Genomic DNA, 27,882 nt, shown 5'->3' on the forward strand with positions numbered 1-27,882 from the left:
CGTAAGAAAAAACAGACACTATAATATAGTGTCTGTTTTTTCATATTATGAAACAAAAAAACATACGATTGATGAGTGTCAATGGAATGCTGGAAAAAAACCCACTTGTCGCACACTTGTCAGTGTCACACAGCAGCAAGTGGCATCAGTTTATAGCTTTGTGTCGCTGGCTTCCATTGGAAATGATTTGTATTTTGTAGCCTGCTGTGTTGTCACCACATGCAGCATTACAAAGCAACTCTCAAAGCACTCAGTCCCAGCATGTCTAAAAAAATAAAATAAATAAAGATGGTCCACACGAGTCACAGATACAAAAACACATTTCTGGATTTATTCTGAAGTCCAGGCGAGGTTAGTCAAGGATATGTGGATATTTCTATTGTATTTTCAGCTGCTAAAATGGACATGCTTAGTTTAACAGCGGATTGGTTCATTTGCATAATAATTGCACATCCTGCATTTTTCGGACAAAAGTGAAATGGGGGAGATGGAAAGTCGATTAAAAAAAGAAAAGAAAATAGGCACAAAAAAAATAAACGTACAGCTTGTTTTCCTGAATTTCTGCACCAGTAGTTTTACTATACACTATACACTAGGGTTGTAACGATATACTATCTAACTGCATCGAAAAATCTTTTTTCATTTCAAGAATCGAAGTATATCGAAATGAAAACAACAAATTTTATCGTTTGACTTTGTTTCGTATCATATTGTCTTGCAATGAAAATAATCGGTATCGAATCGTTTTGCAATGCAAATAATAAATTGTAACAATACTAAGTACTTGTGCGTTGTAATTAGCAATTTTAAGAAGAAAAAAGAAAAGGCAGTTTAATTACTTTTCCATTCCATATAGCTAGACCTGGTCTGTGGATAAATGTGTGTATTCTCTGTATTCATGTCAAGGTACAGATTTGTCCACATGTGTTCAAATATAATGTCTATGTATTGGCCAGATAATCACTGTGCTTATGTATTCATTTATTTATTTATTCATTTATTTCATTATTCATACAGTTTCCCTTAAAAAACCTGCACTATCCATACAGCAGGATATACATGTTTTTTTTAAATATGGAACGGTTTTGGACATACAAGGTTTCCACCTGACAGAGATGGTATTCAACTAAGTGTGTGGGTGTTTGTGTGTGTGCGTGCGTGCACATCAAAGGACATGTGTGGATGAGTGTGTGGGAGAGTGGGAGTTCAGAGTGCTCTCTCATTTTCAATTTTATTCCTTTTCCTAGATGGTGCTTCAATCACGTTGTCCACTAACAACGTACCAGAACAAGCTCATCACCCATGAGGGTGATGAGCTTGTTCTTAAGGCTCATACATAGTCTGGATTTTCGGTGGTTAGGTGACCACCGAACTACAACATAACGTCACGAGCCACGGTGAAGAGCAAACCACCGCCACCACTCCAGCCCTTCTCTCTGTTTTTACTCACCACCGCTCAACGTTATTTGGTCAGCTCACCACCGGAGCGGTGGTCACCTCACCACCGAAAAACCAGACTATGAAATATGAATAGGCCTTTACTTACCCATGAGGGTGATGAGCTTGTTCTTACTTACCCATGAGGGTGATGAGCTTGTTCTTGAGCTGGTTGTCCAGGCGAGCGATCATCATCTCCACAGCGTTGCGGATCTCCCTCACACGCTCGTCTTTCGCTCCCCTCACCGCCTCCACGTTGCGCTCCTGCCGGAAGGAGGGGGGGGGATTTTTATGGGTCACCAATCGTGGAAAAAAATGATTTTCTCTCCATATATTCTGTCCTATCTCACCGTTTGATTATGCCCGACAAAAGGTCAATAGATCGAAAGCTTGCTATAAATCTATTAATTGCATTTAATAATTTTGCATTATTATTATTTTATTTTTTTTTCAAATACATTTAAAAAATATATATATATTAAGAAGTAGTGAAAATATACGCTCTACAAGCCTGACGCGCTGTGTGCTTGTATATCTGCTATTTTCAATCAGTGATGTAAATAGCTTTCCCAGGAGTCAGAACCCAGGGGGGGGGGGGGGGGGTCTTTAACATGGGTCCCATGAACATTTTAAGAGTCCTACTTCAACGATGTTAAGAGTACAGTACCGAGTACAGTATTGTATCCCAGGAGGCTGACACAATTGCGTCGTTTCTCAATTTAGTGAGTCTAAGACAGGTCCCGGACAAACTTCTAATCTCTCTTTTCGGTCTCGACCTGAAATGTTTGGAAACGACTGCTGTAACATTCATTGGGGAGTCAGGAAGAGGCAATGTCAGAAGAAACGACTGCTGTAACATTCATTGGGGAGTCAGGAAGAGGCAATGTCAGAAGAAACGACTGCTGTAACATTCATTGGGGAGTCAGGAAGAGGCAATGTCAGAAGAAACGACTGCTGTAACATTCATTGGGGAGTCAGGAAGAGGCAATGTCAGAAGAAACGACTGCTGTAACATTCATTGGGGAGTCAGGAAGAGGCAATGTCAGAAGAAACGACTGCTGTAACATTCATTGGGGAGTCAGGAAGAGGCAATGTCAGAAGAAACGACTGCTGTAACATTCATTGGGGAGTCAGGAAGAGGCAATGTCAGAAGAAACGACTGCTGTAACATTCATTGGGGAGTCAGGAAGAGGCAATGTCAGAAGAAACGACTGCTGTAACATTCATTGGGGAGTCAGGAAGAGGCAATGTCAGAAGCCGAATGTTGAGCAGCATTTATCGAGCCAACCAGTCCACTGAGATCATTATCTATTCATGGTGTACCTCTTGGTAGAGCAACTTCCTTTTTTGTGTGCAAAGTATTTGGGGACTATACATTCTTTTAGACATTATTCTTGTACTGACATTTATTTAAAAAAAACTGTTTTAATTGGGATAACATATGTGTTATGATTTTAATGTTGCCATCCTTGCAGTGACATTAAATAAAATAAATGTTTAGTTGCTGTATTTGTTAACCGCTTTAGAAAAGCAATAGGCAACAGTCAGTCAGTCAGGAAGCAGTTATTTAGGGTGACTTTACATCAGGGTGGTAGACTGTCCGCTCTGTGTTGTGCCCAACAACACCCTGTAAAGCTGTTCTAAAAACTCACTCTAAACCCTGTCTGAAAAGTGATAACGTACTGCCATCTAGTGGAAATTATCTGCATTGCAACATAATCAGGCCAGGTAGAGGGTGTTTGCCGTTTGGTGTAGTCTGCAACAACTTCAAAAAGCTTACCCTATATTCCCGGCATTATTATACTTTAGCTATTGAAAAAAAAGCAGATCTACAAGCTCATAGCACGCCACCGAGTGGCGCGCTACGAGCTTGTAGGTCTGCTATTTTTGAAAAATCGTAAAAATGCGGCACAAATCTTTGAATATATATTCATGGGCTTAAGGGAGGACACCGGTGGACCGTGTCGTCACGCTCATGTCACTATGACTCATCCATAAGCGTATAAGAGAGCTCCCAATGCAGCTACGCCCAAATATGGAGTGCATTGTCTAACTTCACTGTGTCGTCAATGGCATCAAAGGCGCAAACAAATCAGTCAGCGACAAGGACTGACAGATACATAGATCTCCATATATGGGCATATCGGTCGGATTGGCGGTACGACAAATGGCCAACTTATGGCTATGACACAGAGGGAGAAATCTTCAATTTAGTACAATTAGAGATGTGTTGTCACAAGCCCTATAAAAGACATTGTGTGAGGGTCTTACTTCCGATGGCATATCGATATCCGTACCAATCATGTCAAATATACTGTACAGTAGTTGTATAAACAACGGCGTCGTATGCCGAAAATAACGTATCCACACAAGTTATCGTAGTAACGGCGTCTAAACGCAACCCAGGGTTTCCTCACCACTTCCTGCACCAGGCTGATGAGTTCCATAAGGCGACGGCGCAGCTTGGCGACCTCCTCGTTGACCTTGGTCACGTGCTGCTCGTAGATCTCCACCAGCGGCTTGAAGGTGTGACCACCATGCTGGACGGAGCACACAACACAACACAATGAAGGTTGAAGGTGTGACCACCATGAAGGTGTGACCACCATGCTGGACGTAGCACACAACACAACACAATGAAGGCACACACGGACACAACAGCGGTGAGACATTCATTGATCTTAGATTAATGGCGATGCCGACATGAACGATTATTAATCGATTCACAAAAATGTCAAAAATCTATTTTATTATTCTTTTAAATCACACCCGTGTGAAGTGAGGCGCGCTCTTATTATAATACATCATCATATAATTATATCACATTCCGTGCTCAGCCGAAATATATCCACCACAAAAGTCATTCCGGTCGATCACTTTTTGCTGTCTTCACTTTTCTGAACTCACTTTTATCTTCAATATGTACATTTCTCAGCCAATCAAATCATCGCTATGGGGGTGATCAGCCAATGTTTGTGTTCATACAAAACCGGAAAGCTGGACCTAGGGCTAGCGCCCCTCAGAAAATATGATTTGATATTATTTTACAAAGGACTTGTTTATCTTCCTGTGAGCTGAGAGGTTGTTGATGTTGATGTCCAATGTAACGTTCCAGTTGGTTTTATTATTGATCAATAGAAAGCACTTTGTTTATTAGTCACACAGTGAGGGGGAAATTAATCATGTATTGGCATCGTGGATTCGTGATGCATTGGTAATCAAATTGTAGCCCAATTAATCAGAATAAATTGAATTGTAGCCCTCAGAATCGAATCGCCAGGTACCTAGCAATTTACGCCCCAGTAAACAATTTAGTGAAATTCCAGGGTGTTTTGTCCGGGACAAAACATTTATAGACCGAGAAAAAAAATACAACACATTGTTGTCCGGCGAAAACCTCATAACTCCATTTTTAAGGTTTTGTATTTTTTTTCATAAATCAGTGCTATAGAAAACCCTTTAAGTTGTGTGTTGTTTCGGACAATATTGAACAAATGGAAAGTAGTAAAAAATGCATTGGACAAAACCTCTTAACTCCATTGGACCCTCAAACTGTCTGCTAAAACAGCTAACTCCACCACCTCTCTCCTTCTCATGCAAGTATTAGTACTAATTGACAATATCTAATGTCACAACACCAACTTTGATGAGGCAGTATTGCATTGTTAAAAGGTTTTATAAATTTCCTGAAATTTTTTTATTTTTAATTTCCTGAAAAATTAACATTTTAGAGTTAGGTTTCCTCCAGACAGCAGATATAATAATAACACATAATCTGAGACAAATAAAAAGGAAAAACAGAGAGGAACAGAGAGAGTGACCGGGTGAAAATTAGAGAAACAAAGGGAGAGATTATTAAGATCCTTAAAGATGATCAGTTAAAACAAGACATTAACCATTGCACAATAGTCAGCTAGACAAACTGCTTAGGTCTGAAATAAAATCAGCTAAATTTGCATGTGCTTAAATTCACATTTAGAATTTTTTTCAGATGTCAAGATTTTCTGAGATGATAGAATGGTGATGGATGATGATGCTCATGGAAGGGGAACCTTCTGAAAGCTTCATGGGCAAAGATAATCAACTTTAAAATAATAAAAAAACGGTCAAAATGACCTCTTAGACCTTCTAGTGTTAAAACATAAAGAGATTATTACAGTCTAGACTCTAGAGTCTACTCCATTTCAGTTTTATGTGTGTTATGCCTCTACAGTAGGTCTGTTACTGCTGGGGTTCTCAACGTTTTTGGCTAGGCCCTCACGCCATTTTCCAGCCATTAAAAAAATAAATTTGGGGGGGGGTCCACAGGTTGAGAACCCCTGTGTTACTGTATGAAAACAATAGTTTAACTATACGTTGTATCCATCAAGTAGCCAATAAGGATTAAATCAAGTCTGTCAAGGGAAGCATGCACAGTGCACACCAATTATCCTCAGTGTCTACCTACTGTAATCACATGCATCACAAGTACAGCATTCACAACAGCAATGAGTGTGCATTTACCATGCCTCCCCATAGCGCACACTGGTGGCAGATGCACTTCTTACAAGTCCAACAGAACACGCTCAGCTTCTCATGGTGGCTCTCACATCTGGAATAAAAAACAAGATATAGAAATAAACTATATAGTTGGAGAGTGGAGTTTTACGTGCGTCTATGAGTTGAGACAGGCAACAAAACAGAGCTGAAACTTCCTTAGTTCATCATTACTCCGAATTGAGGAATGCTGAATCAAGCGAATGCCGAGGAGCTAACGTGTTAATCGTATAATAACTACAGGCTTATTTAGTCACCGATACCACAGGAAAATGTGCATTTAATTAGGGATGCAACAATCGAATATTTTCCTTTACCTTTTTTAATCAACGGAAACCTTTGTAAATCGATTAGTGTGATTAACCACTGGCATATTTGTTATACTTTAAGCCACTGTAAGACAAAGTATAAAAACTGTGAGATAAACAGCAAAAATAGCAACATCAGCTGTTCCTTGATGATACAAAATGCAGTGCACACTAATTTTTGAAATTATCAATATGGTGGGAAAAGGGAAATATGCCATATCCTATCCTCAAGTAATTTGACATAATTCTAGTGCAGATCAGATTTGATATTACAGCCCACAGTTTTCCAAGGGAAAAACTGCTAGTAGGAACATTCATTAAAAATGTCAAAGTAAACCCTGCTGCACGCACCAATATCTCTTGCTATGCACCAACTTGGTTGGTTGTTACCCTGCAAGGTGTCAGGGTATCATAGATAGTAACAACTCAAGAGCAGATTGTCTTGGTGGGAAACCCCAAATATATCAGTGGGTTTTGCACCAAAAGGAACATAGAACAAGACAAGATGTTCAGGCAGGGTTCACCAGGTGACTGCGTTTGTTCAATTCATTTACACCACAATTCAAATCTGTCCATTTGTTCTCAAGTTATTTTGTTAAACAGACAAACAGGCAGGGGTAAAACCTTGCCAAGCATCCATGCGAGCAGAGTAATTATATTCTTTTCATAAATCTATAGTATACTTTACACATACGTACAGTTCAAACCCAAATACAAAAGATTACTAAAACAAGCAAAATGTGCTTCCTGAGTGAGTAATGGTGGACGAGGGAACAGTGGGACGGGGCCGGAACAGAGGATCTATCGAACATCGATAGCAGGGGAAGATAAAATGATATGGTCACTGACTTGTCTTTGTCATTCTCCTCATGCTTGGAGAGGTTGCAGAGCTGCAACGTGTCCAACTGCTGTGTCACCTCTTCTGCCCAGCGACAGTTCACCAGCTCCCTTAGCTGTAATGGAGCCCTGGGGATGGGGACAGACACACACACACACGCTCTAGGTACTCTCCAAAAATAAAGCTATAATCCAAAACCTATGTCAGATTTATTATGCATTTACCGGTACTTTGTTGCTAAGCAAAGCTGTACAACGCTTTGGTGACACATTGTGAGCTTGTAGATTGGCAAATGGCAATACAGTATAGGGCATTGGATATAAACAGATTAACTTATGACTGTGACCTATGGAAAGAGTTCCCAAACTTTTCAGGCCACCACCCCCCAAAATAATCCCATTTTAACTGGGGACTCCACCCTGACAAGCACTCGTAATTGTACGTATTACATTTAGTTTGACTTGGTTCCACAGTTAATATTGTGAAAATAGACAAACCACAAGCTCACAACACCATAAGCCATTTTCACGATGTATGCCTCTTTCTTGTAATATTTGGTATCAAAAAGGTCTTAAAAGTCCATGAATTGTCACAGTATGTCGGTTTGCTTACTGTTCTGTGAGAAACTGAGAAAACAATGTACTGTAGCACATTAAGCTAATCATCTGGAGACCCCCACTTTGGGAACCCTTTACCTATGATCAAGGGTTCTTTACAGGTGAGGATTGTACTACTGTGTGACTGCAGTGAGTTTTATGGAGAGGCTCTTACCGGCAGTGTGGGCACTGGGCTCTCTGCTCCGTCAGCCACCGCTGTGAAAAGGACAATGTTAGGTTGCATGAATGAATCCTTTCATGAAGATGACACTGTATTGTTGTTCACTAGAGCGGTGCCCGTGGGGCCTCTACGGCGGTGCCCGTTGGGCACTGTGGCCTACTTGGAATGATGCAAGTTGGAAATGAATGCCCCACGCACCCAGACATGTCTGTGTCCCTTTTATGGAGTTCTGTGTCAGCCATGCCCAAATATGGAGTGTTGTGAGGTCAGAACAGGCCAGCTCCATATACACTGAGCAGGGGCCCTGTCCAGACTCTGTCCAGAGCCCGGGCAGAGGCCTTTTGTGGCGGTTCTGGACAACCGTGGGTCCGACCGACTCGACACCGGGCACTGCACCCCCTGTGATGCTGTGGAATGCGTGTGTCGAATTTGAATTTTGTCGGTGGGGCTAACGGTTCTCGATTTACGTGGATTACACACGTACGTACAGAGACTTGCAAAATATAGAAATTTTGGTCGATATCCTGAAACGGACAGATTTATCAATACCAATACCGATATTACAATACATGTTTCCAGTGGGGTTTACCTAATACCTGTTGTACAGCAGTACTGTGATTATGGCTGCATGTGCATTGTGTAGACATCTTAAAACAGGTGCATTGTTTTCAAACTACTTAAACTTTGTAAAGATTTAACATTTGCTTTTATGTATTCTACAGACCCTTTTGAAAGCTTTCACGAGGAACACTGATTGAATCTGCAGCCTTCAAAAGTCACAAAATACAAAAATTGACAATGCTGATTTTACCAATGTTGCATTATGTTTAAGTAAATATTGGCTGATATGTTATGAACGGTTAATCATGCAGCCCCAGTTCAACACCACCAGGGATCTTGTGCATAAAACTAAACACAGTATGAAATCCATACTCAAATTCAACATTTGGCCAAAAACAGTACATCACAATGTGCTGTGCTGTGAGCTTGTACAGCTGCTCTTTTTTTGAGTGGTGCAACCACTCCAAGGAACAGCAATGTCCCCTCTTCATGTCCCTATGTTTAGAGTACCAACAGGGGGCACTGTTGCACCACTCACTTTTTATATTTGTGTGTGAGAACTACTGATTCAGAAGGCATCAGGTCTTAATGGGTCGAGACATACTGTACAGTAGCATAGCTAGCACTCCATTAACCCAGCTTTGTAGTAGACATACTGTACACTACAGTAGCATAGCTAGCACACCACTAACCCAGCTGTGTAGGAGACATACTGTACACTACAGTAGCATAGCTAGCACACCATTAACCCAGCTGTGTAGGCAAGTGTTGACTTGGTGTGATTCTCACCCGTATGCAGCTGAAGCAGCAGAGTTTGGAACAGTGTGGACACAAGCGAGCGTCCCTCAGCTTCTCCATGCAGATGAAACAGCGGAACACCTCCGCAATACTCTGCCGGACACAAAGGAGACACACGTCATTTACATTCTGAAGAGTCAACATGAGGAATAATGAAGGAACAGGTCAGGAAGGTATTCTGTCTGGCAGCAATGGCTGTGGAGGTAGAGCAGTGGTTTGGGCACGGGAAGGTTCCCGGGTTCAATCCCCAGCACCTCTGTCCTGGCTTAAGTGTTGAAGTGTCCTTTAGCAAGACACCAAACCCTAACTGCTGCCAATGAGCGTGGTGGCCTCTGTGCTGTTGGTGTGTGGGTGAATGTCAAGGCACATTGTAACGTGCTTTGGGATAAAAAGGTGCCATGTTGACTATTTAACATGAATGTAGGAAATAGAATTCCGAAAGAAGAAATTGATAATTTTAGGCTTTATTTACCGATCTTCTCCACAAAAAGAGAGAAGCTGCCCATCGTTTTAAAATGTCTACTTATGGAGAACCTAAGGGATCCCATCAATTCTACATGATTTAAACTAAAGACATGGCAAATATCCATTATAATAAGACACCACATAAAGTATGACACTGTACCTCAACACTTTGTTCATCCATCTCCGACACTTTGGTTCTCTTGATGGAGGAGAAATCAAAGGCAGTCTCAAACAAGAGCCTGGAAAGAATGATAATTATGATACGATGAGATGTTACAGTCGACGAACACACTATGAAATTCTGTGTAATGCTCCTGTGACTTCACGCGCTAATGTGACAAAGGTGACTGACCGACTGTAACGCTGTATATTGTAACCAATAGCCTGCATACAGTATGCATGATAGTATACAAGTTATATTGGCGGGCGCCCGCTGGCCACATATAATCTTTGTTTGGCCTGACAGCGTGTTCTCTCTTTCCCTCTTTCCTGTCTATCTTCACTTGATACTATAAAAAGAAAAGGCAGAAAAGCCAAAAACAAATCTTTATACAAGTTATGTTGTCAATGTTCATATGTTAATTAGACATGTAGATACGTTTGCTCAACCACACATGCTATAAGAATGTTATTTAGAAGATGTTTAAACGGATGTTGGGTTACATACAGTAGTATCCTAGTTACTTTAGTACTTAGGCCAATTGTTTTCTTTGCACTCTTATTAATTTGACCGCCAGTCGTTTTGTTGACTAGGGTTCATGTCACTCTGGATAAGAGCGTCTGCTAAATGCCCAGTGTAATTTGTAAACTGTATGACCGCAGGCAATGACATAATTTATTCATCACGTAGATAGTGTAGCATGCCATCACCGCAGCACCCGTGGGTAGCCATGTTTGACATAATGTGGGAGGGCAATGACGCACATCTGGGCGGGGGGTAATATGTTTACATACCGGTACGCCTAGCCTTAATGACAACGAGAAATTTGCATTTGATCAACATTTATTAATTTAATAAAGGCATTAACCGTGAAACATAATGGTAATGCTACTGGGATTTCCAGACAGTCTGGGGAGGGAGGTGGCTGAGAGTGAGAACACAGCAGGTCCTGGTTATTGCCCTGCAGCGCAGCCCCACGTCTTTATTGCTAAATAGAAATAATAGGCAATGGTCAGTTTTACAATTAATTGAGTAAGTGTTTGGCCAAAGTCATTCGCAAAGCCCCAATGTTGTTGCCACCGCTTGTTTCCTTGGTTGCACCAAATGTCAACAAAGAGTTCAACAACTGTTTACATTCCTCCATGCAGGGGGGTGATGGCCAACATTATTCTACAATGCTAATCATGCTGTGTGTCTTATACACATTAGTGTGACCATTTTATTTAGATTACTTTTTTTTGTCTTTACATGATGATGTCTTACACGATCAAGCCATATCTCAATACTAGAATTGTATCTAATCATGACATGGGTTGAATTTTTACATACATAACTTCTTGAACCCAATTTAAAATTCCCATTACATTTAGCTTCAAAGCCTGATAATGTATTGCAATTTAGACAGCCTATCTGTACTGAGGTGCATGAATGTTTTTGTATTGCGTACGTACACTGTACAGTACCACTCTACAGCTGGTGCATGGTGCATGGTTTTTATATACCATTACTGTATAGCACCACTGTACTGTTGTCGTGGTGCATGGACTTTAGGGAGCTGCATTACCTCTCCTGCATTTGCACTGCACCACCATGATGCCAAAATCAAATCAAATTTGTAATGATGTTATCATACAGAAACCGAGGCCCTGCATGCATGTATAAGCTACAAACAACTGTATGGTCTACTCTATATTACATACACAATCAAATAAAAACTGTGCTAAACTACATTTGCTGTTGTACAGTGCTCTTGATCCCTGCTGCAGAGCAGATGTGCATGGGACCTGAAAATGGGATTCCTGGTTACCTGCAAACATCACTGGGCCCTGCAGATAACCTGGTTATATGGTTAGCTACTACAAACATCACCATGAGCCCTGCAGAGAGACTGCAGCATCCGACGCATAGTGACAGCTTACTGTCTGTCTGCAACCATTTGCTACAGCAACTCCACATTTTAAACTCACGTTGTTTACATTTTCGTGGAGCGAAAGCACTGTGGGTTTAGCTGAACAACACAAAGGAAAACATTGTAGAAATGTGTCCATGTATCGCATTAAAATAACCATTAGCACGAAGGCGAGCTAGCCCACTTGTTACATCAGAATGGGCGACCTATCGAATTACGCCATGTTCCTGGCTAGCTAGCTGGGTCAAGTACAATCATGGCTCAAAATGGGGTTTTGACATTAACTACCGGTATATAATTGTGTGTGTGTCACAGCATTATTTAGAAATAACATTAATCAACGGCCATAAGATATATATGAAATTATCTTTGAGGCGAATGCAAATTAAAGCATGTGGGGCACTCGAGGCTAGAGGCAGCGAGTCACATAATTCGATAGGTCGCTGTTCGCGGTGTGACAGCCGTTTAGCCAGCAGGTAGCTAGGTTACCTTTCTCAGGAGGACTCGGGTTGCTCTCTCCTTCCCTCCCTCGTCTTCCTTTCTGTGTTGTTGTCCGTCAAGCTTCCTGGATGGCACCTACCTGGCCGGCAGATCAGCAGTAACGCTGCATCATGTCCACATAATACCAACAACACTTTAGCCGTAGTCGTTTTCCTTCACTACTTCACACTGACTGACTGTTCAGGCAACGCATTTGGCTTTGATATCAGGTCAGCAACATCACTGTCTGACTGAGTCTAGTCTGTCACAACAAGATGATTAAAGTAGTCACAATACTTCCGGCTTTTACCGCGTTGTCCTCCACAATAAAAGCATGTGTGTGTGTGTGTGTGTGTGTGTGTGTGTGTGTGTGTGTGCGTGCGTGTGTGTGTGTGTGTGCGTGCGTGCGTGCGTGCGTGCGTGTGTGTGTGTGTGTGTGTGTGTGTGTGGCGTGTGTGCGTGTGTGTGCACGCGCGCGCGTGTGCGTGTTTATTAACGTGCCATTGACTGTCAAAACATTTTTATTTGATTTAGGAAAAATGTAATACAAAGCAATGACACATGCGATGTGAACTGATGGCCTACTGATCCTTACAGCACATACGTTCTTACAACTATAATGCAAATTGAGTGAATATCTTATTTTATTTTGTGTGCCCAGGATGATAGGATCACATGTTATCTAATTTTGAGTGATTATTTGGATAAGATCACACATTGAATTACGAATTTACAATGTAGGCATTTAGCAGCAGACACCAGAGCATTTATATATACTTATACTTATATTATGCATGTATTTTGTAGGCTATCTCCAGTAACATTGACCCATGAGACATTTATGGAGCAAAAATGCATTTTGTTTGGTGATCAGACAGAGATGAAAGTAGCCTACAAGTACAACACAAGTGGAGACTAAAGTTTAAAAATGAAGGAATAAAAAAAACGGACATATTTTACCACATATTCTATAGACTGTGGTTCTTGTCAAGGAAACCAAAATGTATTTGCATGTGGCTGTATAGTGGACAGGAACCCCCATACGAGAACATTTTGTATTGAGAAACATTCTTCACCTAACCCTATTGTAGGCCATTATTTTATGTGTAAAGTATACAAATAGGGTTGGTTAAACTGATTGTGATGCTATTCACACATTTTGCCGGGGACCCTTGAAACCATGTCAAGGACTGCTGGTGGGGTCCCCAGACCCCAGAACCAGTGCCTTAGACTATACTGCGAGGAGCAGCACAGTAAAATAACTCTTCAGAAGGCGCTATAGAACCACTGTGGAACTGGCCTACAAGAATGTCTTTCGTTTTTTCAGGTCCCATGGTGAACCTGAATAGATTTGAGTCTAGCTGCAGAGAGAGAGAGAGGCTCTTGTCCTAGTTCACACAGCACAATCTAGTATCAGTATAAGCCTGGGCTGCTGGGCACACTATCTCTCCATCTTTCACAGGAGGCACAAATGGCTTTCCTAAATACATCCATCCTCTTATGTGGCTAATATAATTCTACAAAGAATAGAATGAGTGGTGCATTTGGTAAAGGCTGGAAGATCACTTGCACAGAGACAACAGTCACGGACACATTTGGTTCAGACCAGGCGAAAGGCTATACAAGACAAGTAGGGCAGGCTACATTTTGAGTCTTTCCTTTAACATGATAAGCCTTCCCTTAAGGAAGTGTTAAAGATTGACCCCAACCAAAATAAAGCCCTGCAACAGTCTTTTATCCCATACTGACCTTAACCAGAATGTTTAAGGATTCACACACACACACACACACACACACACACACACACACACACACACACACACACACAGGAGGCCTAGGATGTGGAACAAGTCACCAGAGAAAATGGGAATGGAAGTGAAGCAGAGTTGAAAACACTGCATGATTCCTCTATAAACAGTGGTCCAAACAAAATCCACAATGTGAAGTCAAAGACATTCTAAAATTAAACTTGTAGAGTTTACTGTATAAATAAAACAGACGCCTAATTTCATGTGTGTAGATTAGAAGCAATGCATTGTAGTGTTTCCATACCACCACAAGGTGTCAATATGACAAAGATGGATCCAAGACATTTTATTCATAGCACAAGCATTCAATTCAACACATAATTTTGTATCATTAGTACCGAATACATTATAAATAATGGTTTCATAATGTGACAAATACATACAGATTTGTATAGTCCCAAAAACTCAAAAAAATATTTAGTTTACAGATATACTGTATAATAATATAACAATATGATTCAAATCAAACGATTATACACAGAATAGGTTAACGACTTCACTTTAAGCTGTCTGATGCCATCAGTCATTGTATTAAAACTGAACTAAATAAAAAAAACAAAGGAAATGTTTTCAAACTCATTTAAAAATTAACAAAGACAATAGTATTAGTGATTAAGGCTTACATACATACCGTATCTACTACTGCTTAATAAGGCAGTTATGGACTGAGGCTCAAAGTGTCTTTAGTGGAGTACCTGTTAGCATTAGCTTATAGCAACTATGTGACTCTGAAGTTGTATCCCTTTTAAAGTCGTGAATGATTTGTACAGCCCAGTATTATGTTTTAATTAAAGGTTTTAGTATCGTATCGTATTGTATCGTATTCTTGAAAACACGTAGATATTGTTTGAAGACTACTCATGTAGTTGAAAACAAGTTTTTTTTGTTATGCACTGCTATAATATAGATTATTAATTGTTCTGTGTTTCACACATAGTGATATTTATCGATCTTCAAATGTTAATTTGAAGATACCGTAATCCTCTAACCTCCCATGTGTACCCTTCATTTTAGTCAAATTGTCATTAACAAAACTCCATGCAGAATCAGACTAAACAGGAAAACAGGAATTTTGTTTGGTCTCTCGCTCTCTCTAAAAGAAGTTAATTAAAATTTAAACTAAGTTACTGTTACTGTGTACACTACACCTATCATGTTCAGTGTGGGAAATATCGTCAATATTGAGAAAATTATCTAATTAAAAATAGAGCCAAGATATAAAACAATTCAGCAAAATGAAAGAAACAAGGAGTGTTCTGGGGCTGAATGTATGAAGTGTCGTTCCGCAAAAAGTCCACAAACTTGGCTGCCACTACGCCATAGTTTACTGTGGCACCCAGCTTAGTTCATAGTAAAAAAACACACACACAGCCAATGCATTGGAGCGGCATTGTCCATGTAAATACACTCAGTGTTAAATATCATGTGGGTGTACAGGGTCAACTGTCAACAGTATAGGACAATAAATTCCCTTTCCTTTTGATTTCTTAAGGCTATACACACTGTAAAATTATGAGCCTCAAGTTAACCACTTGTCATAAACCCTCGATACTTGGAGTTAAGCTTAGATTTGTCCGTGGTCGGCTCTGAACTTGGTCCGCTCTTTTTTCATCCGTCTACACCAACTTGACGTCTTGTAGATCTGCTACATTTGGTGAACCACCAAGCGATCGGAGTGTATTCAGGTTTGACAAACCTGTGGTTTTGAACAGCGGCAAAATAAACGTGGTAGGGAAACCCATTTCCCTTGTCAGTGAAACAAACTGAAATCACCAGCAGAAGATGACTACATCCTGCAGAGCTCATACTGCATCGTTTGGCATTCAGCAATTTCCCAATATGTCCAGCTAAAAATAAATAACCCGGTTTCCCTCAGCAGTATGAGCTCAAAAACTAATCTTCTATGACTACAAGGTTGTTTTTTTTCCCTCATATGTGAATACCATAGAGTGACTGCAAAGACCTGAAACTTACAAGATTTAGGCCAGAAATAGAACAAGAATGTGCTGTGGATATCTGCAGGAAACCTATTACAATGTACTAGTTAATTTCATACATGTTAGTACAGGAGTATGCATTCAAAGGCAGTGGTCCTGTTAATATTTGGTTCAGTGCAATACATCGACCCCCTTGCTATTTAACCACATAATCCCTATACTTATTTGTCTTGTTTTTGCTCTACACTAATTATTTTTTTCTGAGAACAGGCCGGACATTATTTTGTGCCCAGCACAGGGACACAAGGTTTCAACTTTCAAGTGGTTACATCTTTAAAAAAAAAAAAGGTGAACTCTGTTGGACTCGTTTACCCAGCAAACATCTGGGGCGTGAGAGGCGGCGGCAGCCGGTCGTTCTCCATGTTGTCGGCGTCGATGGCCGCGGGGACGGGCGGCCGGATCTCCAGGGGATACTTCTCCAGGATGCCCTGCACCTCCCGCTCCACGCTCTCCTGCCAGGACAGGAGGTCGCTCTGCAGGCTCTGAGCGGCCTCCGTCAGGTTCTCCTGGCGCCGGTCCAGGCCCGACAGCAGCTCCAGGTTCTGGTGGAGCTCGGCCAGGACGGGGTTCACGGCGGCGCGGTCCGCCGCCGGCGCGCCACCGGTCTGCGGCCAGCCGTCCCCCGACTCGGGCCGCCGCGGGGAGGCTTGACCCGACATGTAGCGCTCAAACTCCTCCGTGGACAGGTTGAGAGACTGGGCGTCCAGCTTTTCGATGAAGGCCACGGCACAGCACTGCGTTGATGTGACACACACAAAACATGTCGTTACAAATCTTATGATCTTATTGCTGGAGACCGACCGATATTGACAGTAAAATTATCGGAAGCTAATATTATGTCCTGACTTTTAACCACTTTCAACCTGGAGTGCCTATATTTTAGGCACGTCATAAACCGTAAATTGTTGTGACACTTTATGAGCTTGTAAGCTTCTAGAGCTTATAGATAGATATTTACTTGTTCATTCATTCTTTTCATAGATTGAAGTTCAGCATAATACTTAAAGAACATGAAGGCGTGCACACACACACACACACACACACACACACACACACACACACACACACACACACACACACACACACTGACCAGGTTGGTGAAGTAGTATCCATCCTCGCCAGTCATCAGCCGGCTGGGGTTGCAGAAGCGTGTGACGTACTGGATGTTGGACTGAAGACGAGGCGGGTTGGCCTTCAGCACGATGTAAATGAGAGCAGGGAGGAAGTCGTCGGCAGACGCCGGTTCGTTCTTGGTAGTCTTGATGGCGGTGAAGATGTGCTTGCTGCAGCGCGTGATGCACGCCAGCTTATCTCGGGGTACTCTCTTGGAGTCCATCTCTATGATGTCTGAGGAGGAAGTGAAGAGTTGACAGACACACATCAGCAGCTACAATGATGTGGTCTGATCACCTCACCTGGACTTCTGGGACCCCCAGGACTGCTGCTCCTACCAGGACCTCTAGTACTGCTAGTACTGCTAGTTTTCTGTCCTACCAGGACCTCTAGTACTGCTAGTTTTCTGTCCTGGGTACCAGGACCTCTAGTTTTCTGTCCTACCAAGACCTGTCAAGACACTGAACCCCTAATTGCTCCCGATGTACATGCAGGTTGGTGCCTTGCATGGTTCCCTCTGTTATCGCCCTATGAATGGGTGTGTCAATGGGTAAGTGTAATGCACAATCTATGTAAAGCATCTTGGATAAAGGCGTTATATAAATGCACCATTTACCTCTAGTACTACAAGTTCTATCCTACCAAGACCCACAGTACTGGTGGTTATATATCAAAGGTTCGGATATATCAAAGTTAATTGCATTCACTTGATTTAATTAGTGCTCAAGTCACAAGTCGGAATGACATGGATGGTGATCACGAATCTTGCAACCAAACTATGACTTTTTACAATGAGTAGAGCAACAATGGACCAGGCTTCAATGCCATGTTATGGAAATTCAAATCCAATAAAGGTATGCACGCTAATGGTTAGCCTTGTCCTGAGGCATTGACACCGTTTCTACACATGACATGACATACAGCAGTGGTTCACAAACTGGGGGTCCCCACATTATTTTGGGGGGTCCCCAGATGATTAGCTTAATGAGCAACATTGTCAGGATTTCTGCATGTTTTTTGTGAGGGTACCTGCCCTTTTTAATACGCTAAAGTTACTTTTTAATACCAAATTGGCCAAAATTGTCAAAGATTGTGAAAATAGACGATCTACAAGCTCACCTCACAGTGCGAAGCGGGTTGAGCTTGTAGTTTGGCTAATTTCACAATATTTATCCTTGCAACTAAATGTAATGCCTACAATTCCAAGTGCTTGTCAGGGTGGAGGGTCCCCAGTTCAAATATGATTATTTTGGGGGGGTCGCATGCCTGACAACTAACACGTTTGAGAGCCCTTGAGGCAATTAAGACAATCAACACCAGCATTGTGCTGTCAGACCTGTTATTGCTTTGACCACGTTGTCAGACACCTCTGGCTGCTCCTCATCGAATGATACAAACAGCATCTCGATGTCCACCCAGTGCAACGCCCTGGACACGGACGGACGGACGCGCGACGGACACACACACACACACACACACACACACACACACACACACACACACACACACACACACACACACACACACACACACACACACACACACACACACACACACACACACACACACACACACACACACACACACACACACACACACACACACACACACACACACACACACACACACACACGATGGGTTAGATAAAGTACAGGCACAAATCATCATCTATACATTCATATTATAGCTTGTAATGCATAAAGCCATTATTGACTCACAATCTCTGGGAGCGTGATTAGAAACAGCACACTGAGTAACCATATATACTAACCTATCTAGAACTTGGGGTCAACTTGATCAGTGACATAGGGAAGATGTACTCTGCAGGCCAAAAAGTACACCGTCCTTATGTCACTGATCACATGACCCCATGTTCTAGAGACCTCCAGTTCTAGGCTACACAGAACGGGACGACGACGACGACATTTTTATTATTATTTACACACAACTCCTCTGACATAGTTCAATGTTGAAAACGATAGTTAAAAATAAAAGTACAAGAATGACCAGGTAACGAATATCGGTGAACTGTGTTTTTCTATAAAATGCGACTCACCTGATCCTGTGCTGCGTTGCCAGATCTTTCTTCTCGTCGTCGCTAGTTTCTGGACAGAACACAGTCTTATACAGACGGGTCATGATGTATTTCTCCACCTGGTCCATGACTCGCTCCACGCGCTCTGAATTGCCTTAGGGATCACATTAGTCCATATTACCGACTTATTCTATCAAACTCAGTATGGACCATATTAAAGGGTAAGCCTAATTTATACTCTGTAGTATGTACAATGGTGTTGCTTCCCGACATTAACAGGTTCCGTCCATCTGACGTGTCCACACATCCCAGGGAGATATTTCTTTAGTTAGACCCTAAGGCCACCGTACGCTTCGCTCTTCGTTCACCAGCCATGCCTCGTCTCTCCTAATCTAGGGCGCTCTCTGACTTCTCAACTGCCTCTCGTACAAAATAAGAACGCGATGGATTATTTAAAACGAGAGAAAGGTAAGCAAGCAAAAAATATATCTCAGTTTTTTTCCGGAACAGAATACAGAAAGAACTTTTGCCATTTTTAGGATACTAGACCTGTGCCCGTCGGTCACCAGCTTACTTACAACTTCTGATAATTAAATAGACATTCTCTCAACCCTCTCAACTATGGCCGCCGTTACCTAACCTTACCCGATAGTGTATCCTTGTTATCCGCTTTAGTAATAATTAATCGTGTCACTGTGATAGATACAGTTCCTGGTCAAGTCAGAAAGGGAGAGTCTTCCGAACACTAACCTTTAAAATGGGTCATCAAGCGGTCCGACATGTTCTGGTAGAAGTCTTGAACACACTCTGAGAGTTCATCTGGACCAAGGTCCTGTCAAGACAAAAGGTCACAAGGATGAATGATATGAGCCATAAACTGGTAAATCATTTCGTAAGTCATTTTTCTATACTATTACCATGAAGTGCATGGCAAGACAGACATACAGACTGACATACTGGGGCGGATCAAACTAGTACTGGAAAGCGACTCCGCCTTCCTATTGTGCCCACCTCCCCACCCCCGTGGTAATGTTTTGATGGTCCACCAGACAGTGGAGAACACTGACATCGCCAACCCCCTGCACTCTTATTGGTTAGCGAAATACAAGGTTCACTCCCGCCTTTTCCTGCTGGGCTAGCCCAGGCTTTTTCTCGTCACACTGCACCACACAATCCTCTGATATAATCTGTTGGGTTGGGGTCTGGGGCAAAAATTACATTTTCTGTTGTTGGAGAAAAAAAGCAGCAGAGCTAGTAAAGAGCCCTGTGGGACCCCGGTCAACCAAGTATAATAGTGATTAAATGGTCAGTTTTGAATGAGGGCAGACCTTTTTGTTGGCCATGCTCTCGATGAAGACCCGGCATTGCTTGTGGATCTCCCGGCCAGGCTTCTGTAGGTTCTTCAAAAAGTCCATAAAGTCCTTGGAGACCCGGTCCGTCTCCATGCTGGCCTGGCGGCTGATGGACGGGCTCGGTGTCTTGCCCTCTTGGGTTTCTGTGGAGGAGGAATGCTTTGTTTAGTTGCTTCAATCTTCACAGCTGGCTAACTATGACCTTATTGAGAGACCTCTGGGATGGGCTGTTCACAGCAGAACCATTAGTGAGACTTTTCATACTGTTGCAGCAAATGAGAAGCAGAATACCAAGCATTCAATCAGCTGTTGGTGTTCGATGACACAGATGCATACAGTATGGTCTTTGTTAAGTGATGTTTTCCAATCAATGGGTGGGGTTTGTTCTCCGGACTGTATTGTAGGGCGGGGCTATTTGAATCAAGTATCATGATATTTCTTTACCAAATAACTCAATATCAATATTGCGACAACAGTCGATCTACAAGCTGACACTGTGTCGCATCACGACGTATTGTGAGCTTTCTGATCGGCTATTTTCACTATTATTGGGTTACCGGCAAGTGTTGTATGCCAGAACACAAATTAGTACGAAATCCCAGACGATGAGATCTAGTCACATACTGTATCACAATATGGATACAATAAAAATATATTTCCCCCCTAGACTGTACATACCTAATGCATCTATCATCCCAACATCCCTGGATCAAATCTGGGTCGAAGACCCACGATAAAGGGTCACGCTACCCCCCTGTCCGATGCTTTACTTACTGTCTCTCTATTGCCCATCTCTAAGAAAGCACAAAACTAATAATATTGGAGGAAAGACAAACAACAATGGAGACAAATTGATGATCTGGGGTCTAATACTCTAGTGAGTCAGAGGTAGGTGTTACACATGGCTGCTATGTACTGTAAATGCACTACACAGTCTTTTCCATTTTCAGCAACGTAACTGGAAGAAATATTATAGAATGAGTGTGACTCAAGGCCTGTAGGACATCATGTGGTGTATTTTTGCCTAATTGGACACATCCAGTGCAACACATCCAGTGCAACACACACACACACACACACACACACACACACAAACACACACACACACCCACACCCACCTCTTAGTCTGGCCACCAGCGCTGCCAGTACAGCCACAATGTGAGGGGATACAATGACAGTAAACGATAAGTAAGCAACATCCAAATCAATGAAACATTAAACACACAAAACAAAGTGACACACTACTGTACATAGTTCATAATATGCACACGGCCAGGACACTAGCCGGCAGGCCTGCATCACATCAAACCCACTGCAAACCATAGGAAGCACCAGCAGTCAGTCTACTATGGCATTCAGCTCCGTTTGCAAAGTTGAATGACATTCTGAACCGAACCATCTATATAAACATGAGCTACTGCAGTTACTGCAGAAGCAACAGTCTCCTAGCTAAGTAAACCTTTGAGAGGACAAGAGCTTCTCAAAAGTGTCTCCCTTTCTCTGAGGGTTAAGCCGTTACCTTCAGTGGGGGAACCCATTTCCCAGGAGGGGGTAAATATTCCTCTCCAGTCTCTATGGCTCTTCTCCTCTCTCTCAGAGGGGGCTGAGAACAAAATGGGAGGAATGGAGGGGCCAGGGGAGGAAAGACGTGAGGGAAAGCCAAAGAGCACGATGTGGGACGAAGTGATCTCCAAAGTAGGAGACAGGTTGTTTTGAGACGGGGGTGAGGTGGGTTAGAATAATGGGAATGAATGGTTACAATGGTCAAGCCACACACACAGACACAATTGGAATTGGAATGAATTACACAGACAGGTGTTAGGTGTAGAACTCATTAAAAGTGAAGAGACGCAACATTAAAGAAAGAATGAAAAAAAAAACATACACAAGGAAGACAAGAGTAAAACAATGATTGAATGCATGTTAATGAACTACGGAAGAATGAAAGCAAAGGTGAAGCGTGATGAATGGTGGAGTGATGATTTGAATGTACCCTCCTAAATAATCAGTTAGGCTACGTTAGCAGCACCAACTGCTCCACATCTCGTCTTATTCTTGTCCCTGATGTCCCTGTACTTTTTTTGGGGACAATGCCCAGAGAGCACTGACCAGCAGATAATTTCTCCAGGCAGGACTACACATGGACATATACTGTATGACATCAACTTGCGACGGGAGCGGTCTCTATAGAGTGAAAGACGTACTAGTTCTAAAATAAATAAAATATTTATGGTGACTGCTTTTCATTTAAATTTTTAGCAACTTAAGTCATATCATAACTGGTCAGATCTGGCCCAGAGTAAGCTATATTATTTAAACCGGTGAAGACGTCCTGGAAATGACGTAAAGATCATCCCCATATGGGCTGTGATCTGGCCTCGTCCTGTACGTCACCAGAGGACGTCCATCATAATGTCATCATGACGTCATTTGGCTTGCTGGGAAGCAATGCAAGTCTTATTAGCCATGGATCCTTTTAAGGATCTGCGGACACAGTAAATTGTCTGACTTGGCATTTTGGTACTAACATTTGCATAACAATTAAGTTGTCAGGCTTGGTATTTTAGTGTGTATAAATTAAGTTGTCAGGCTTGGTATTTTAGTGTGTATAAATTAAGTTGTCAGGCTTGGTATTTTGGTACCCGTGTGTATAAATTAGGTTGTCAGGCTTGGTAATTTTGTACCCGTGTCTAAAGATAAAGTTGTCTGTACCTTTCTTGGGGGCTGTGCGGGACGACGGGCTGAAGAACTTCTTGACAGTGGTCACTTTGCGAGTCTTCTCGTTGGTCTTCTTCTCCTCGAATTTGGAGAAGGGTCCCAGAGAGGCCTGGCTGGGCTGGGCCTGTGGTGGCAGGGCCTGGGACTGGGACGGAGCCTGAGACGGAGCCTGGGCTCCCTGGATACTGGCGTAGGCTGCCTCCTCCTCCCTCTGCAGCCTGTGTGCAGTCACCACAACCAAACCATCAGCATCACCATACAACAGCATCACAGCCACATGCTAGGGCTGTCAGGAGGATTAGGACGTTTTACTGTACTTGCTGATTCGCTCAAATAATCATGTCCAGGGGGTGTACTTGTACATCAAGCTGCCTCACACTACAGAAACAGGAGAGGCCCTATGGGCCTCATGGCTCTGCAAGGCTTACTATATCATAGGCGAAAGGTTTCTAAAAGGTTATTAAAAAAATAGCAAGAATTAACGAATAGTGTTGTGATGAATATCTTTCAAAAAGTAAAGATAAAGTGCTGTCAGCAGCATTTTATTATGTAATGAAAGTTATTAGTCTGGTCAGCGACTACTTCTCAGACGAGACAAAGAAAGGTCTTAGGGAACTCTTTTGGACAAACCACAAATTGTTTGATTAGATTCCAGCTGAAAGTGAGAAACTGAGAAAAAGGACGAAGGAACTGAAAATCTCAACCACGAGGAAAAAGTGAAATTTAAAAGTCACAGAAATCATTTTTCCGTTTGATATTTATAAGACTTTTTTCTTAATTTATTATGTCAATAATAAGACAAGGGTGATGGTGATTGATGTGATGTTCACTATCTGATGAATATGAATGTACTGTAGTAGTCTTGAAAAATGGCTAAGTAGAACCAGAAAGAACAGCAAAACTATGTATTCAGTCTTTCGTGAGCAAAGGCGATTCTTGAGAACTATATAGTTCTGTAGTCAGCGCAGAAGTGCCATTAATCAATGAATCGTTAATATTGAATTATAGTAATCGATTTTCATTTTGGACACTTTTACACATCCCTAGTCTTAATCACACAATGGGATAGTTTAGCTTCCATAGTGTGTGGAAGAGGGTACAGGCTGTAGTTTAGACATACTATTGGTCCGACTGTCATTAGACCGACAACCTACCTCAAACCCTAACCTAACCCTAACCCTAACCTACCTCAAACCCTAACCTAACCCTAACCTACCTCAAACCCTGACCTAACCCTAACCTGACAACCTACCTCAAATCCTAACCTAACCCTAACCTACCTCAAAGCCTGACCTAACCCTAACCTACCTCAAACCCTAACCTAACCCTAACCTGACAACCTACCTCAGATCCTAACCTAACCCTAACCTACCTCAAATCCTAACATAACCCTAACCACGAGCACGGGAGCAGTGAATGTTCAACCACATGTCCGACCGTTGTTTCCGCATGTCTGTCCATCGGTATGTCTAATCTGCGTGTGCATCCCGTGGAAGGCCGGTCTTACTTCTCAGCCAGGGCGTGGTCTTCTTGGATCTGTTTCTGGCGGGACCGTTGGTACTCCTCTCTCCAGCACTTGGAACACAGGCCCTGCCATGCCACGTTGCCATAGTAACCACAGCCCTTGTTACACAGCAGCTCCGACTGGTCCACGTGGATCCCGCGCCTCTCCGTCCGTTGACTCATGGTGCTGGGTGGGTGGCCTGCCTGGTGAGGAAAACAACATGAGCTCACACTCCTCACATCATCAGTTTGCTTATTCCTTTTGAAAAGTACCATTTAGATTAGAAACCACTTCCATTTTCCTTCTAGATGTGCCACAAAGCCATGTGTGACTTTGTTTTGGAAAGAAGTAACCTATATATTCATAGTTATTAGTTAATGCATTTTTGTAATGATTCATATTTGTGACTATACTGTGTCTTTAGTTAATAGAGTTAGTGTTTACAACCTCAGTACTCGGAAAACGCGAGTGTATCCACTAGTGGATGTAGCATCCTGATCCTGACTTAGTTTAAAATGCAATGTCGGTATCAAAATACAATATAAAATCGGGTTTTAGCCGATATTTTATTTTATAATTATGTTTGAGGCTGAAAAAGCCTTTTGTAACGTTGAAAGCTGCAGATTCAGTTTTCTGGGGAAGCTTTTCAAGTTGATTATTTATTTTTAATAAAAATACTACATGAAAGTTTATGTTGGAATATATGCTTTTTTAAGAAAGGACATCTTAACTTGTTTTTATACAGGTTAATATCTGTAAATATCGTTTATCAACCATAACCAACATCGGTTATCGGTCAGAAATATCACACCGGTGCTTCCCTATAAAATCCAGCTGAGATCAGAATTCTACCACTGACAAGACTGGGAGGTACAGTTTGGCTGAAGCTAGAAAACATTAACAAGTCACGGCTCAAGTCAATATACAACAATACCAGACATGCCATTTCAAAAGGCAACATTTGTCTCCCACACTTTTTACAGTCCTAAAGCAAAGATTATATTTTAAAAACTGTTGAATTAAACTGCACACACTATAGAAACAGTGCTCCTATATAGTACCCTCTCCTGTCACTCAATCTGAATGAGACGAATGAAACACTCCATGAGAATATGATAATAGCAGATCTATAGGCTCACAACAGGTCGGACCTGCCAAATGTTATCCCTGACAGAATGTGTTCCTCTCAACAATTTAGGGAAGTTAACTACGTTTTTAAACCAATTGTGTTCAATTCCATGTAGATTTATTTAATATAGGAATTGTTTTGGTTTGGGTTATCAAACAGTAAATCAATGTTTAAATTGAGGTTATAGTGGTGGGATTCGCAAAAGTACAAATACAACCCTATTTCGACCTAGAAATCCAGTAGACCCATTGATAGCTTAGCCAGCTAAGCTACACAATGCTAACCCCACACAACAACATAGCTGAAACGTCGTGCTATCTATAACGTTAACTGACGGGAGCTTAAAGAACAACAACAGGGTCTAACAGTCGTCCAATACTAGTTTATAATGTCGTTTATTGAGGTCGTTACATTCTCACCTGTCTTTGTTTTCAAGGACGACTTCCACAATGAATGTAAACAACAGCCTGATCTGTCCTGCTGCTGTTGCCGCAGACTGCGCGTGCGTCGCCTGTCATGGCTGTCAACAAAAAGGACAGATCTACAAGCTGTCAACTTCGACCCACAAGGCGTCGCGGTCAGCTTGTAGATCTGTCCTTTTTGACGCACGATGGAATGCGATGAGGTGCGTTCAATAGTACAGTAGGCTACTACAGCCCGGAATTTACAGACTTCTCTCCAGCTACCGTCCGTTTCTGTCTGCAGTTCTGCACTCTGCAACTCTTGCATCAGATCTAATGTATAAATAACGTGCTGTAAATTAAAATCAAAAGACCACTGAGAGACCACAGGGACTGTCACTAGATCATAATCATGATGATGATGATGATGATGATGATGATGGAGATATTGAGAGATACACAGAGAATATGCTGATTAATTGATTTGTCAGCAATTTGGTGGTTTTATTTTACACACAATGGAATTTGTCAATGCAATATAATATTGACAAATTATAGTTTATGCTGCAATCTCTGTGATCAATGATTGCCATCAGAATATTGAGTTAGGCCTATATTTAACTTGTTTTAACAAGAACATTGCTGCACCGTTAAATCACAACTGAGTTCAGGAGTAAATCCATCCATCCATCTTCAACCGCTTTATCCGTAGTCGGGTCAAACTGTAGGGGTGTAGCATCAAAAGTCCTACTTCTGGCACTAGGCCTACTGCTTGCTGACGGCCAGGGATTAAAGTTCAGAGTTCAGACCTGTGTTCAATACAAACTGATATGGCTTGAGTTGATATATGATTTATGCTCTGTAGCTATTGTCCTATTCTTAGCATACATAAATAATAAATAAAAAGTAAAACGTACACAGACGGCAGACGCCCTCCGGAAGTACAGGCTTTGCGAGCCTGCGCCTGAAGGGACCTGGTTAAATACCTACTGTAGGCCCTGCATAGCCCCTTTCGGCACCCTCCATAAAGCTTTTCTGAAGTTTGGACCTCGCTTTATGTAGGGTCCCTTATCAGTTCGTAAGCAATCAATAGAACGCAGCTGTACATACGGATAGGAGACAACGGAAACGTTATTGACTTCCCATTGTACCGCCTCCTGCACAGAGAGTGGCTAGATTGCACGTCCCTGCCTCTGATCTGCTCTCTCTCAGATATTGATTGCTTACGAACTGATAAGGAACCCTATACATAAAGCAAGGTCCAAACTTCAGAAAAGCTTTATGGAGAGGGTTCCGAAAGGGGCTAGGTCCTGCACAGACCTCATCAAATAAGAAACAATGGCTCAAAAATACAAAAAAAAAAACTTTTATGCAATAAAAACTCAGGCAATATTCATAATGCAAAAAATGCCTAAAATTATCAGGTGTCAAATGCTGATCCTTTTCTTTCTTGAGCTCTCCCATCTTCCTCTTCTTTGAGGTTTTAGCTGCTACCTTCTTGGCGGCATGGTTGTTATGATGCTGAGATATTTGAACCCAATATGCAGAGTCACAGG

The 27,882-nt window shown here is 42.0% G+C and overlaps 2 protein-coding genes across 8 annotated transcripts in view; both read right to left on the reverse strand.

Moving 5' to 3' along the window:
• The window catches only part of trim37 (tripartite motif containing 37), a 41,854-nt gene extending 29,345 nt beyond the window's left edge, over positions 1–12,509 (reverse strand). For all 4 annotated transcript variants that reach the window (XR_013965159.1, XM_080780153.1, XM_080780152.1 and 1 more), the window contains exons 1-8: positions 12,279–12,509; positions 9,881–9,959; positions 9,247–9,348; positions 7,891–7,931; positions 7,131–7,247; positions 5,941–6,028; positions 3,855–3,977; positions 1,578–1,701 (exon numbers count right to left, since the gene is read on the reverse strand). Coding sequence is in view for 3 of the 4 variants with exons in the window: in XM_080780153.1 (XP_080636279.1) it covers positions 1,578–1,701; positions 3,855–3,977; positions 5,941–6,028; positions 7,131–7,247; positions 7,891–7,931; positions 9,247–9,348; positions 9,881–9,901 (616 nt within the window). In the remaining variant the exon portion in view is untranslated. The remainder of the gene's footprint in view (positions 1–1,577; positions 1,702–3,854; positions 3,978–5,940; positions 6,029–7,130; positions 7,248–7,890; positions 7,932–9,246; positions 9,349–9,880; positions 9,960–12,278) is intronic.
• A 1,838-nt stretch (positions 12,510–14,347) lies between these two features.
• On the reverse strand, positions 14,348–26,413 carry rabgef1 (RAB guanine nucleotide exchange factor (GEF) 1). 4 transcript variants are annotated; one of them, XM_080780154.1, is made up of 11 exons: positions 26,345–26,413; positions 24,800–24,999; positions 23,287–23,510; positions 22,094–22,177; positions 21,693–21,713; positions 20,551–20,717; positions 19,973–20,054; positions 19,244–19,376; positions 18,524–18,615; positions 17,165–17,421; positions 14,348–16,808 (listed from the first exon to the last, which is right to left on the reverse strand). In XM_080780154.1, the coding sequence occupies exons 2-11, from the start codon at positions 24,976–24,978 to the stop codon at positions 16,383–16,385; spliced, it is 1,665 nt and encodes a 554-aa protein (XP_080636280.1). In that variant the 5' UTR covers positions 24,979–24,999; positions 26,345–26,413; the 3' UTR covers positions 14,348–16,382. The 4 variants fall into 4 exon arrangements, with proteins under 4 accessions (XP_080636280.1, XP_080636281.1, XP_080636282.1 ...); XM_080780155.1 differs by having other exon boundaries at positions 24,800–24,995; positions 26,345–26,403; XM_080780156.1 differs by lacking the exon at positions 21,693–21,713.
• Between the last annotated feature and the right edge of the window lie 1,469 nt (positions 26,414–27,882).

Source organism: Protomyctophum bolini (genome assembly GCF_963924005.1).
Source record: "Protomyctophum bolini genome assembly, chromosome: 13".
NCBI lineage: Eukaryota > Metazoa > Chordata > Actinopteri > Myctophiformes > Myctophidae > Protomyctophum > Protomyctophum bolini.

What these genes read in the sequence shown, in the direction of transcription:
- rabgef1 (XM_080780154.1), bottom strand. Translation starts at nt 24,978, where the DNA reads ATGAGTCAACGGACGGAGAGGCGCGGGATCCACGTGGACCAGTCGGAG. An exon ending in CCGCACAGCCCCCAAGAAAG is followed by an intron (nt 22,178 to 23,286) that starts GTACAGACAACT and finishes TTTTGTTCTCAG; the next exon opens with CCCCCTCTGAGAGAGAGGAG. An exon ending in AATGGGTTCCCCCACTGAAG is followed by an intron (nt 21,714 to 22,093) that starts GTAACGGCTTAA and finishes CTGTACTGGCAG; the next exon opens with CGCTGGTGGCCAGACTAAGA.